Below are 15,467 nucleotides of genomic sequence, written 5' to 3' on the forward strand. Positions count from 1 at the left end.
TGGGTACATTTTCTTGTAAGCATAATAAATAGCAGTGAGTGTGTAGTTTGAAAGTTAATATTTTCTCGATCATTGCCTTCTTGTATAGTGACTTTCATATAAGGGTATAGATAAAATGTGATCCCTTGCCTTTATTTTCTCATTATCTAATAAATTTTCCAATTTTCATGATGTCCACGTTGGTCTAATGTCATTACGCCTAGAATATTTTTTCGCTGTTGTAACTTCTATAATTTTCTTCAGAACAAACGCCATGACTAGGGAAATGATAAATTATCGGAGGTATGCTGTCAATACCGTTGTTTGTTTTTTGTCAGAACACCTAATTCGCATAGAACTCTTCTCTTTAACATCTATGAGAGCAGCTATATATTCTGACATACGATTGTAGCTTTCCATTTTCTTTAATTCTTTGGAAAGTTGCAAGCTAACTTTGTCATTTATTTTTTCCTTCCACTTATTTTTACATAATTTCAGCTTTTGCATGTTTTTTTTACTCTCTTTTCCAGTTCTTGTAACACACGCCTTACTAAACTTTCGTTTTCACGTCTCTTTTCTAATTTTTCTTGCTTCTTTGTTCGTGCGTTTCTCAACTTTCTCGTAAACTTGTCCATCGTAGTTATATTGGTCTACAGCAGTATTATTTATATTTTCATCTAAACTGGCTCTTCTCTTTTTTCATTCTACCATATCGCTGTCCTAGACAAATCTATCATATTTTTCATCCTGCGCATGGCCAAAATTTGGATCTGTAATACTATTATCTGATGAGAAATATAATAAATCCTAAATTTCATCATAAGGTGATGCAGCAACGCAACTAGCCTAGGACATCTCAGACTCATCTCGGGCAGGGTCTCTTTACAAAAAGAGACCATGCAGCATGGTCTCTTTTTGTAAAGAGACCATACCAGACATAACAACACAATTTTTAGAACATTGATTGGAATCTGCGCTACCAAAAGATTATGCCAATCCGTAAACTATTTTTTAACAAGAATATCTCCATGTCACAAACCAAAATATATAATTCCTTAAACAGCTCGTTTCAACGAATCTTGTTTTTGGAATCCCTCTGTTATAAGCCGTTCGTACTGCGGTCAATTAAGATATTGTACAGCTCTACATTATTATTACAGGTTGTACAGATCTAGTAGATCGGCACAATATGTTTTTGGAGCCACTTGAGAGTCTTCAAAAATAGTGCTTCATAGTTATACAAGATATAATTGACTATTTCATGTCCTCTGGTATATCCCGACACTGGCCTTTCTCCAGTAAGGAAACATGATTCTTGCTTATCCGCAACACTTTAACCCTTTTAGCGCATCTTCGTCCACACTAAAATTACGAATTTTAAAATACTTCACCAAATCTTACTCTGATATGTTGGCTATTTTAAGGGTAAACCCGTTAAAAATTATTAGTTTAAATTTATTTTACATTATATGATCTTATATGTTAAGATGTTAGAGTTAGATGTGGATTTGATAACATAGCAACGTAAGACTCTACATAAAGTTGCTGGTCCTGAGACAAAGTGTCTACGAGGACTTGATGATAGCAACTCTGTTTTTATTAATGTATTAGTTATTAAGTAATAGCAAATATAATATCATCCATTTTTATTTACCCCATATGTTTTATTTATTATTTTAATTAGACTTTTAATAATTTAAAAATGTATTTAATTGAAATATCTGATTAAATTTATATTTGATTTGTTTTTTAGTGAAGATGTTCAGGTTTTTCGTATTAGCTACTGTCTGTAAGTATTATTTGAAATTATAATTTTATATTTATAAATCTATATTTTATTTTGAGGTTATGTATGAACCTAATAATAAATTTAAAGGTAAAACTAAATAACTAAGTATAGATTTTATAGCTGTGGAAAATGCTGTTACAGAGTTACACATTTGTGAGTATTTCTAGCTGTTACAGAGTAATAGAATCAAAATCTTTTAATTTTTTTCTCTAGTACTACAAATATATCTATGTTGTATTAATATTTGGTAAAGTCAAGATTCTCTATCTAGAAAAAAATGTTTTTTAAAACTTATTCTTTCATTTATGTTCATCTTCATAATTGCCGTTTCTATTAAGCTTGTTGCCCAATATGACCGTCTTTCTTCTTCTTTGGTGCCATCTTGGATATTCTGATTTTAAATGCAGTTTCCATCAAAAGTTGGATAGATAAGTATCAATAGCATTCCCGTAAGTTTGCCAGTCACAGATTTTTTCTCGCATAACTAATTGAAGCACGTCATATTATCTTTCGCCATGCATAACATATTTCGCAGGTACTGCAGCTTTCTAGTTTTGATAGTTTCTATTATTTCTGTACTCTTATGCGTTCTTGTCATGACTTCACTGTTTACTACATGATCAATTTATAAAATATTTAGGGTTCTCATCTATACTCACAATTATATATTAAGTATACTCAATTATAAGTATACTCACGTTTAGGGTCCACACCTCCATTACATATAGTAGTGTCAAGAAAATATAACACCTTGCCCACTTAACTCTTAAAATCGACTTCAGATTTCTTAAACAAAGTACCTTTCCTAGTTTGTTAAAAGTTGTAAGAGTGCTTTTTCGGGGTTCATTCTAATTTCTTTGAAGTAATCATTCCTGAGATTGGTTGTAGTGCCAATATTGTAATTCTTCACCTTTTTAAGGGTTTTCCCTTCATTGTTAAGTGTTTATCATTATTTTGTGAGTATTTTGGAATCTTTATAACTAATTGAATCATTATGTGATATATGCTCGTGAGTCTCTGTTATTAAGCCAAGAGCAGAAATCATTCCGCTGTAACCTTGATTCAGTTATCAAATAGCTGCTGCTTTATGCTATGTCCTCAGTTGATCCGCGGATACTTATTTGGTTATACCTTATTCGTACCATGGCATGTTGCGCCATGTCGGGGTTGAGGACATCTCCGCCCAATCCATATTTCGCGGGGTGTTAAAGAGACCCTACATAATTCAGAACTTTTGCTCTACAAAAGCTAACGGATACATATCGTATAAATAGAGACAAATATGAGTTTTTTGCACTAAGCTTAGTAAATTAAATAGTTTTCTGTTGTTTGCGTTTTATCTGTTATGTGACGTATCTGTAACTTTTGATTTCTTCCCATACACCTCTCTTATTCAATATTGCTTTCTAATATTTCTTAAAGTTATTCAAATTTCCTATGTTGCATTAGGTATCCAAGATGAGATGTGTTATTTTTAACTTTAACGGTATTAAGTAAATGCAATCCTTTATTTAGGCTATTTGATACCATCTTGTTAGTGGCAGCGTATTCCAAATCAGCATCAGTCTAGTACTAAAGATAATTTAGAGCATAATGACGGTATTAGATTTTTGTTTTGATACAAGGCAGCGACAGCCGCTTATACGTATTTCGACTTCTTTAGGTCTCCTCAGAGCGGTATAGCCACTACTCTGAACCAAAACAAAAATCAGACCTAAGGAGACCTAAAGAGGTCGAAATACGTATAAGCGGCTGTCGCTGCCCTGCATCAAAACAAAAATCTAATACCGTCATTATGTTTTACTACTTTACTCCGTTTGGAGTACCAGAAACTGAATTCACTACGAATTTTGACCATGATAAACGGCATGTGGAATGCAATTTTAGATTCCTTTGCCGAGTAATTTATCAAGCAGTTTGCTTTGCAATTTTTAGAAAGCACAGTGGGAAAAATTTGAATTCGGTTTCGCTAGGTAGAAATCGTTTGATCTCTCTTTTTGTTTATAATTTAGAGCATTTTAACATTTAGCCGATCTCAATATCTCCATAACCCTTCTTATTTCTTGCAGTGATCTAATGATCTAATTAGCTGTTTATTTATCTGTCCAGATAGATGTAGCTTTGTAACATTAATGTTTTGTATTTTGAGAACGATTTTCGGAGTGGACCTCGAAACTTCAAATAAACTTAATTTTAAAGTAAAATTATGACTTATTCACAACGAAAATAGTAAATTACATCAAAATGACTAAGGAACACAAAGTTTTTTTCTCACATCAGTTTTTATTGGTTAGTGCCTGATTAGTCAGCAATAAATTTATCTTAATTTCAGTATAGGTTTTCTTTATAATCAAATAATGAAACAAAAGTTAAGAAGTGGACTAGTTTAGTAAAAGTTTATAACATAAAAGTCAATATAAGACAAAGCAAATATGTATATATATATATATATATATATATATATATATATATATATATATATATATATATATATATATATATTGGGATTTTTCTTAAATTTCTAAAACTCAAACGCCAAACTTCTTCTTCTATCTCCCAAAATTCTTAGAAAGACCAGTTTTGCGCTCCACCGTGAAGCTGTTCTTTTCACTAGACGAAAAGTAGATGTCACAAATATCAATATTTTCAAAATCGGATTGTCTAATAATTCTTTTAATGTACATCCTATATTATGGGACAGTTTTGACCGTATCAACACACAGACAGTCCTAAACACTTCTGAATCTAAGACTGAATCTCAAAAGCTCAAATTAGCGCATCTACTTGCCGAAGAAATTGTCAAATTTACTACAGTAGTTCACAACTTTTCTGATACCCTTATTTCGACCATTGCCACTCAAGATTTAGTAAAAGGAATCAAATACTCTGTTACCCTTAGTCACATTCCAATTGAGACAATCATCTGTCAAACTGAAGAAACTATCTCCACTTTACTTCAAACATGCTAATATAACTAGACCAGACATCGCTAGCTCTTAGAAGTTCTTAGAAACTTAAAGCCTCCAGCTCCAAACATTAGCCCTAAAATAACTTCAGTCAAATCTAAATCTAGTCATTCTTTCCGCCGATAAAGGAAATGCCACCATCATCCTAAATACTTCTTCTTACATTAATAAACAAATTATACTCAAATTTCATGAATACTTCGGACTACAGACCGATTCCTATAATCCAACAACCTATCTAGAGAAAACAACAAAAGCTATTATCAATAAAACCTCTCCTCCTATTGACATAAAACAATCTCTAATTCCTCGTGAAAAGTCTTCCACAATACCTCAAATATATAGCGTACCCAAAATTCCTCTACGTCCCATTATCAGTACATACAACTGACCTACACAACCATTGGCCAAGTACCCCGCAAAACTCTACAACCTCCCGTCATAAATGCTTCATCATTCGTCAAAAATTCTTTTTATTATATCGAACTTCTTAAACAATATCTCACCCTATCTCACCCTCAGACATTCTAGTAAATTTTGATATCGTTTTGCCCTTTACAAACATTCCTATAGACCAAACTCTAAACATGCTAGAAACTAAATACAGTATCGAGCAAGAATACTTATCTCTCATTAAAAATTGTATGTCCATCACTTATTGCATCTTTCAAAATCATTTCTACAAACAAATAAATGATGCCTCAATGGGCTCCCCACTATCTCCAGTAATCATCATCCAACATCTTTATGAAAGACTTCGAGACCCGAGCACTATCCACATCAATGCTTTAACCCACATGTTCGCTACGATATGTTGATACATTTGTCATTTGACCCCACGGCAGGTATGCTTTGGTGTCTTTTCAGAACTTTTCTGAATGGTATACATCCTGGTATTCAGTTCACGATGAAGGTGCAAACTGATTCATAACTACCGTTTCTTGACGTTATTATGAAGAAGACCCAAGTTTTCATCACTCTGTTTATCGAAAACCCACCAATACCAATCGTTACTTGCATGTCGACTCTCATCATTTACCTTTACAAATTAATTCAGTCATTAATATGCTTGTCTACAGATCAATACGCCTTTGCGATGATGCAAGTAGGCCCGCTGAGCTCTCTCGTTTAAAACAACCTCTAATCCAAAACGGTTATCACGAAAATAACATCAATAGGAGCATCGACAGATATCAATCTTCCACTCAATCTTAACTCAAAGACTCAGCCCCTTATCATACGAAATCTTTTATTTCTTACATCAAAGGTATCACTAACAAAATCGACAAAATTCTTAAGTCAAAAGGAATAAAGACAATATTTACCCACCAACAAAAAGTTGCATCTCTTGTCCGATCAATCAAAGGCAACATTCCAAATAAACAACACGGAGTTTCTGAAATTCCTTGTGCAGACTTTCTTCGATCTTATATAGGTCAAACAAATCGTAGAATCCAAAATAGGATTTATAAACATTCCATTTTTGTTTACAATTCCGATTCAATTTCAGCTCTAGGGCAACACCATCTTCATACAGGTCACAAAATTGATTTTGAAAACTCCAGAACCATAGACCCTATCCGCTTATATAAACCAAGAGTTATCCGAGAAGCCATAGAAAATGAAAAAAGGCCAGATTGTCTCAATAAAAGAGATGACGGCATTCGGTTACCCTCGACATGGAGACCTCCCATAAAGAAAATATCATGCGCTCCACTCTTCAATCAAAATCCAGCCGTTAGAAATGTTTGCGCCAACCCTTGCATCAATCTATGTGCCATCCCCACACCAACCTCAACCCCATCCATGTCACCATCGGCGGTATAAATGAACCGTCCGCTATTCCCAGTAGCAGTAATGCAGTTATTATTGATCAGTGTAGTATTATCTGGGGACTTGGCAGATTGAGACCTTGAAAGCCCCGAAGAAGAGATCAGAGACGATGACGAAACGCGGTTTAAACCGCAAGCCTGTTAAATTTAAATGAAAATATTGATTAGCAAAGTTTTAACATTTTAATAGAATCTAAATTTAGATAAAATTTAAATAGAATTTTAAACATGTTTCTTTCATGTGTGTATTTTCCTAAATAAACTAAATTCTAATAGCTTTCTTTATGCTCATATCATACACTGTTCCACAGTTTTAATAAAACGACTACACTTACTAGCATATTCTTTATTTGTGTAAAACGAATAAGTTAAAAAAATTGCTGTTTTTATTTATTCTATTATTGTCTTATTTAAATACTTATTTATTGCATAGATTCTTTATATAAATATTAAATATAATATCAAAATCTTATTCCTTGTAGTAACAACGATCTCAGCATCTGGATCTAAGCAGCAGAAGAATGAACCCGTAGTTCTTGAACCGTTTCCAGATGGCTCTTACGTTTCTTACAGTCACTTCGATGAAAATAGTGTAGGCGGACATGGACATGGAGGGGGCGATTATGATACTGGTAAAGCAACTGGTGCTGAATTGGCTAGCCTTGCACACTCGTCGGCGGTTCAAGCAAACAACGCCGTACAAAGTCAACACACTGCTGGTAGCCAAGCGGCATTTGGTATCAAAAGTAGTTTAGCTAGTGCTGCATATGGGGTAATTATTAATTTATTTAAAGATTACTTGTAGTTAATTCGTAGAGTTACATTATTCCTAAATCTACTTAAAAACACACACACACACACACACACACACACACACACACACACACACACACACACACACACACACACATATATATATATATATATATATATATATATATATATATATATATAATGTTTCTCATCATGTCCTCATTAATGCAAGAGACTCTAGTAGCATTATTAATTCGCGAAGTATGAGAGGAGCAGACAACGATAGTCATCACTTTCTGGTAAAATCTAAGCTGAAAACATGAATATCAGTACGGAAGCTAAAGCAACAAGAACTAAGAGAAAGAGGGGACATAGAAGCTCCTCAAACACTAAATAAAGAACTGGATTATCAAGTAGCCATAAGCAATAGATTTGAATTGCTGGGAGAGGAAGAGCAAAATGCATACATAGGATAAGCATGGCAGTGAGTGGCATCAGTTATACAACAAGCAGCGAAGGAAACCATTGGAAAAAAGAGGACTTTCCCAAACCGGAAATGGTTTGATAAACAATGTAAGGAATTGCTGGAAATAACAATTCACAAAAGATTGAAAATGCTACAAAACCCTACAGATGAGAACAAAGCAAATTTTCACAGAACAAAAGCACAGACAATGTGACTACTCAAAACTAAAAAGAGAGGCTATATATAGAACAACAAATTTAAAATTCATTTAAGAGATAATTGGGCAGTTCCAGATTTTTGGCCCACTCTCTATTTATAACCATCAAAAATATATTAAAACTAGGTGCTCCGACTAAAAAATAAGCTTCTGTAGATAAAAATCACTGTTTGTTTAATAGTATTATAATTTTTTAAATTTTCTTTTATATTGTTTTTAAGTTTAAAATAGTTTGTTTGACTATTCCAAACCTTTGATTTCAGGCTGCTCAGGCTGCCCAAGCGGCCTTGGTCGGGAAACAAGCACTAGCTGGTAGCATAAAGCGACAACTCGCGGAAGCTCAGCAACAACTTCAAGGTGAAATAGCTCAATATCAACAAACTCAAGCTACAGCCCAAGCTGCTGAGAATACTGCCCATCAAGCACAATCTCAGCTTAGTGCTTTAACAGCAGCCGTAACTGCTGCCCAGGCGGGTGCTCAGCAAGCGAGTCAAGCCGCCGGTGAAGCCGCACAAGCAGCAGCTGCTCAGCATGCTATGGTAGTGGAAGCTAAGCAACGCATAAGTCAGTTATCGGCCCAACTTCAAAACTGTTTGGCCGATTTACATCAAACAGAAGCCGCAGCACAGAAAGCAGCTGCAGCTGCTCATCTTGCACAATCAAACGCTGCGGCAGCTGGTGCAGCTGCTGCTGGACATGGTGGTAAAGGAGGATATGGAGGATTCGGTTCCGATTATCATCATTAGTGTTTAGAATTTAGAGTATATTTTTTTATGATTATGTTTTTTATACTACGCTTTCATAATAAAATCTTATAAAAATAGTTGATTCTGTTATTATTTAAGTTATACAATTAATTACAATTCTAGTATGTTTAGTGGAAGAACACTTTCCTGTTTCTAGTCTTAGAATTTTTAATTTGAGAATATTTTCCTGCTTAAGAAAATTCTACATTTTTGAAAATAAGGTTTTTAACTATTTGCGTTGTGCTAGATAAATTTAAAAATATTGTTATTGCCATAACAATTATATTTGCCTTTATAATATAGTAAGTGTATTATGTGTATCTTACCCAATGACGTGTATATATATATATATATATATATATATATATATATATATATATATATATATATATATATATATATATATATATATATATATTATTCGTCATTGATCTTTCCTTACAATTCATCATCATCATCATTCAATCTTCGCTTATCCACTGCTGGACATAGATCTCCCTCATAATTTTCCATCTATTTCGATCTTGTGCCTCTTGCATCCAATTCCTATGACAACGTTTTAGATCGTCAGTCCAACGTGTTGGTGGACGACCTCTACTTCGGTAGGCATCATCTCTTGGTCTCCATTCTTTGTCCATCTATTGTCTGTCATTCGAGCCACGTGACCTGCCCAGTTCCATTTTAGTGTTGCTACTCTCTCTACTGCATCAGCCACTCCTGTTCTTTGTCGTAGCTGGCGATTTGGGATCTTGTCTCTTAGTGAAACGCCCAACATAGCACGCTCCATCGCCCTTTGACACATACGATTAAGAATATTTAAATCATCAATTTGTAGAATGAATTAGCAATAAATCAATGGTATCGTTTTAAGAACAAAATATGATTGAAATGTCATATGCTGGTATTTCAGATTTCTTTCCTACGTGGCATAGTTACCTTACTGGACAAACAGTGTGACTTGTCAACCTAGCCTTTTATATAGATAGATGTGCAAAGTATGTGGATATTCTTTCTAGACCATATAATATGCTCTCTGGTGGCCAGTATGCTTACCGGCTACTGTAGACTCAGATGGCACCTTCATCTGTTTGGATTGGCCGATATCCTCTGGAAGTGCCCGGCACTGGTCTACCAGAAGTGGCAGAACCTGGGTTTGGTCTTTATGCAACCGAGCCAAATAAAGGTGTTACCCTTAATGAGACTTGTGGCTTTCTGTAAGACCACAAGGTTACGTTCAGAACTGCAGGAAAGGTTGAAACTCGGAGCCTCTGCTGATTATTACATATATTGTAGCCCGAAGCAGTCTGGGCCACAGAAACGCCGAAGTTTAGGTCCTTATGGGCCTATTCCGTGTGATAGGGGTGATACAATGAACCGGTCGTAGGAGGTCTAAGTGTCTGTCTAAAGGGCTCATAAATAGGCTCTGTTCCGATCTAGGATAACCATAACCAATGTGCAATTTGTGATTGACTACAATCTTTGGTATCCCGATTCTATATTTCTTTATTGTACCCAATAAATTCGTCTTTTTTTTAATCACAATGTTTCACTTCAAAATAACAACATTTTAACAATAATTTAAATCGATTATATTTTATTGGAAGTTCGTAATCATAGAGAGTATAATTTTTGTAGTAATACACTATGGTAGGAAAGTTTATACGTTCCATAAGGATAAGCATACCTAAAACAAATAAAAAAAATGATTAGAATAAAATTTAAAATATAATTTTAGGATGTTTATTAAAGAAATCATTTAGACGCTTTTAATAGTTATTTAACCAACAAGTGTATTAATAAGGGCGATTAACAATTGAGATATATTAACGTTAATGTTCGAGATTGTTAATCGCCATTTTAATTCACGAGTTCGTTACAAAACTTTTCCGTCGACCGTACTTTTCAGAAATAAAAATATCTTAGTTTAAATTTTTATTTACTTAACGATAAATAATGACATACAATGACAGACAGTACTTACAGCAACTACTTCATTTTAAATAATTTTTTAGTGGAAATATAAATATGTATGTTTGGTTGCCTACACCACAGGTAACTGCCAATCACAGATCGAACAAGTACAACGAACAACAGTATCGATCCTTCTACAAATTCTTGCTGAGCGTACTAAACGTTTTTAGTGTTGGACTTCTACTGCAAAAGCATTTTTTTACTTACACAAATCAACTTATACCCGCATCAACCACTAAGGGTTAATAACTGGAGACGTGCACAGATAGTAAGATACATACTATTACATAAAAATGCTTTACAATTTTAATGTTTTACTTCTCATTTTTGCCTATATTTTGGTAGTTGCTTTTCATGCTGTTTTTAATTTAAACCTGCTTAAATATATGATGACTAGAAACAACTACCAATGCGGCTTTCGTACTGGAAGGTCAACAATAGATCAGATATTTACCATCCGACACATATTAGAGAAAAACTGGGAATTCAATCGCGATGTGCACCAATTTTTTATAGATTTCCAGCAAGCATATGATTCCATAAAAAGAAGCAAATTGTGTATAGCAATGTTAGAAATGAGAATACCAAGAAAATTAGTTGAATTAACGCAAATGTGCGTGACAGACTCATATGCGCAAGTAAAGATAGGAAGCAGAACATCGATGCCATTTGGTATAAATTCAGGACTTAGGCAGGGGACCCCTTGTCACCGTTGCTGTTCAATTTTGCTTTAGAATATGCAATAAGTAAAATATCGTCTGAGCTGACAGGAGGATTTGCTGATCAAGGATCAAAACTGTTGCTGGCCTTTGCTTTGGATGATATAGATGCAGTCACGCATTCTACGCATAAACGTAAGAGATGTGTTTTCACAGCTCGAGGAGGAAACAGGTAGTCTGGTTCTTCGAATAAATGAAGAAAAGACGAAATACATGGTAGTAACCAAAAATCCAAGACCAAGAGTTAGGCAGAACATTAGTATTAATGTTCACAACTTCGAAGTAGTAAAGGAGTTTAAGTACCTGGGGGCGATAATCACAGCTGACAACCACAACCACAAAAACAGGTCTCAGCAAGGATAGCTGCGGGAAGTAGAGCATTATACTCCCTTTCAATGTTTTAAGATCGAAGCTGCTAAAAAGACAATCTAAATTAACACTGTACAAGTTGATTATTCGCCCAATTATTATATGTGGCAGTGAAACATGGACTTCCAACCAGCGAGAAATCAATAAGCTTCTAGTAATTGAGAGAAAGGTTCTCAGAATAATATTTGGCTCTCAAAGAGATGAATTCACAGGGGATTGGAGATGACGCCGCAATGCTGAATTGGTGACTCTCTATGGAACTGAAAACATAGTTAGACATATCAAGGCAAACTGAATAAGATGGGCAGGTCACGTGGTACGATCAGAGGATTACAGAGTGTTAAAGACAGTGTTTTTTGAAAAACCAGATAGTAGAAAATCAGTAGGCCGACAGAGAAAAAGATGGAAGGATGATGTTGAAGCCGATTTATCTAGAATTGGGGTACAACAATGGGAAATAGAAGCGCAAGATCGTAGAGGATGGAAGGCGATAGTGGATGCGGCGAAGACTCACCCCGAGTTGTAAAGCCAGTGAAGAAGAAAAAGAAGCAAGATTATATTGCTCTCCAGGCATAATCATCTTAATAACACCCTTGGTGTATAAATAACTAATAAACCATTGTTTTTTAATTGATAATGAAGCGCGTATGGCAGGGTGAGCGCTCATTTGTACAATGAGAATTTAAACCAGCAAAAATTTGTACCCTAGATCTTGTTTTTTTCTCTTATAAACGCCGCAGCCCTAGCGCCCGTTCTGTCATAAGCACTTCATTAACTACTAAAAAAACAATGTTTTAAAATAACATAGGCCCAAAATACTTACCAAGAAATTATAGACAATGTTTGAACTTAAATTTAGGTCCTTAGTGAATTCAAAAAAATGTTTTTTACTTGTGTTTTTGAGTCTTGAAAATCATAGTTTTAAATTATTTATAACTCGAAAACGATCAAGTTTACAGAAAAACTACAACAAATCTATTTTGTTCATAATAATCCAAATAATTTAAAAAAATGTCCGGGCCGAAAAAATTGATTGTTACAATTTGTTTAAAAGAAATTGCTTAAAAAAATTTGAACAATTTTTCGCCTGGGCGAGCTCTAGAACCTTATTTTGGGGTATCTCATGAGAGTGATTATGCAAATAAATCTGATGGGAATATTTTTCCGAACGAACCCGAGCTGTAGGCCTTGTTTATATTAGCATTATAATAGTATGTAAAATAGTATGTATTATATATAATTAACTTAGGAAAAAATAATCTCGATCAATTTTAATTTTAAAGGCGAGGCATCTAACAATTATATTCAAAATCACTTTGCTGTTTACAGTCAACTGTTATTTCTCTATTGTATGTTGTTTTATTTATAGTAATTTTCTTGAACCACGATAGATGACGCCAAGAAATAAATTTAGTGAGAAAATTTCAGTTATTATTTTTGTGTTTTGTATTTTCATCATGCGTAATGACGAAACCAATGAAATTAATAGATATTTTAAAATCTTTTAAATTTAAATGTGTAACTGTTTAGCATTACTTAAATTCTATTTAATCAACAACACGTATTACGTTTATTATAAATCTACGACCTATAAACGGTTTATAGGACGTAGATTCTGTAGAAATAATAACCCATTAAACAAAGAACATCAATAAAATGCACAGGTGGTTAAATTAACTATATCTACCTATGAACTAAGAGGTTCTAGGTATCTGCTAATTATACGAAATACAAGAAAAATCAATATTAGAGACATTTACATGAAACAATGCCAGTTTTTATTTTGTTGTTTCGTTGAAAATGTACGTTGATTTATATTCTAGGTATCGCTTTGGAGTGAATCACCTCTTTCAAGATTTTTATATAATTCAGTAGTTTAGTAGATCATGTAGTCTATTAATTTTTATAAGAAGGCTTATCGGTTGTGCAGATTTCCATAGGCTACGCAGTAGTTACTTACTATTTTTTATACAGGGTGATAAAGCTCAGTAGATCCGCTAATAGTACCTAAGCAATAAAAGTTAATAAAAAACTTATGTTTTTTCAATAGAACACCCTGTATTTTATTTTATATTAGAAATCTTCTTTACGTTCACATTACAACAATATAAAGTTTCATTATATTACAGAAGGTATAAGGTATTTACAGAGTCATAACCAATTTTCTATGAAAATTGTAACACCTTTAACTTCCTGTATAATTGAAAAGAAGCACAATATCAATTATCTATTACTGCTACATTTTTTTATTGATTTTCAAAATCTTGCAGAATGATTGATATTGCTAATTTTCGTTTTATCGAATACAGGTTGAGTCAAAACGCAAGTACATTATTTTATCAATAATTTTAAATAACACACCCTATATTTTATGTCACTATCGAAAAGTAACATTATTATACTTAAATTTGTATTTAATGTTGCCTATGTCTAAATTTTTCATTTTTCAAATCAAATTGTTAATAATAATTAGGTGTCTTAATTTTTACAAATTTTAAGTAAGCTATGACTGAATTGTCTAAAACTATAACAAACAAGATATGCTCACTTGCCATTCTAATTTTAATCGACTTTGCGCATGACGTCATAGCGAGACAAAGCCAGGGAACTTATGTATCTTATTTTAACGATGCATCATATGGCAACGTTGTTTCATTACTGTAATGAACAACTTCGAAACTTAAACTGTTAAAGGTACGTATACCTCGATGCCATATCTTGCACTAAGAAGTCATAACTAGTTATGTTATGTACTAGTACTAGTTAATTAATAAGTAATTTGTAAAATTAATTAAAGAAATTAATTTGGACAGCCATATTGTGGCATGTGAATTTTTTTTAATCTAAAACATTTCACGATACTGTTTTCTCAGGTTAACTGCATCTAGAGATTATTTTAATGGCTCTAAATAGGTCAAGTGTGTGTACTTAGAAGTTCCCTTTTTGTTAATAAATTATGTTTGGGTTAGATTATTTATATGTTTCCATAAACGAGCACAGGGAGTTTCTGGGAACAGAAACAAATCTTCTTTTAATTAGTTTGACCCAAACTTATAAAAAGAAATAATACAATTTTTCTTGGTCCAGTCTCAGTTAGTTCCTAATTATTATCAGTCATGGCCAGCGATGTTAAAATACAGTTTAGTGAAGAGACCCGTATTTTCTGCGGTAACCTTAATAATTATTCTTTGTCAATCTATCCTTAATTTATTCGACAAATAGATAGGTTCCTTTTATCTTTTAACAGGGGCCTTCTCTGATGCCTATGAAAGGGCCGTTCAACCTTTTTTGCAGTCTACTCTGCTAAGGGTAATATACAATTTCTATCTATTTTGGAGTTTTCTTTGTCTAATCAGAAAAGTGAAAAAATTCTGACCAGGACCCACCTATTTGTTTAAACCTAGCAACTGTGATTCTAGCAGACATTGAATGACATTTTAATGTGAGTCTTTGGAGTTTTTATGAGTCTATTGACCATTTTTTGCTGTTTTAGAAATAATTACATATAGTTTCATTATTATCTATATTTTTGTTCTGAGTTATCTTTATTCATTTATAAAGAAAAGGAATGACAAGTATTTTTATATTAAATGTATTTAATTTAAGTATGAACGAAACGAAAGACCTTTCTGATTCGATTACGGGTTGTAGTCAAATATT

The 15,467-nt window shown here is 33.4% G+C and overlaps 1 protein-coding gene across 1 annotated transcript in view; it reads left to right on the top strand.

The window, feature by feature from the left end:
* Nucleotides 1–8,842, top strand: part of LOC140433420 (uncharacterized) — a 44,909-nt gene extending 36,067 nt beyond the window's left edge. Inside the window, exons 2-4 of the mRNA XM_072521430.1 lie at nt 1,733–1,768; nt 7,049–7,338; nt 8,266–8,842. Of these exons, the coding sequence (XP_072377531.1) occupies nt 1,733–1,768; nt 7,049–7,338; nt 8,266–8,748 (809 nt within the window). The 3' untranslated portion in view covers nt 8,749–8,842. The remainder of the gene's footprint in view (nt 1–1,732; nt 1,769–7,048; nt 7,339–8,265) is intronic.
* Nucleotides 8,843–15,467: the final 6,625 nt, after the last annotated feature.

Source organism: Diabrotica undecimpunctata, chromosome 2 (assembly GCF_040954645.1).
Source record: "Diabrotica undecimpunctata isolate CICGRU chromosome 2, icDiaUnde3, whole genome shotgun sequence".
NCBI lineage: Eukaryota > Metazoa > Arthropoda > Insecta > Coleoptera > Chrysomelidae > Diabrotica > Diabrotica undecimpunctata.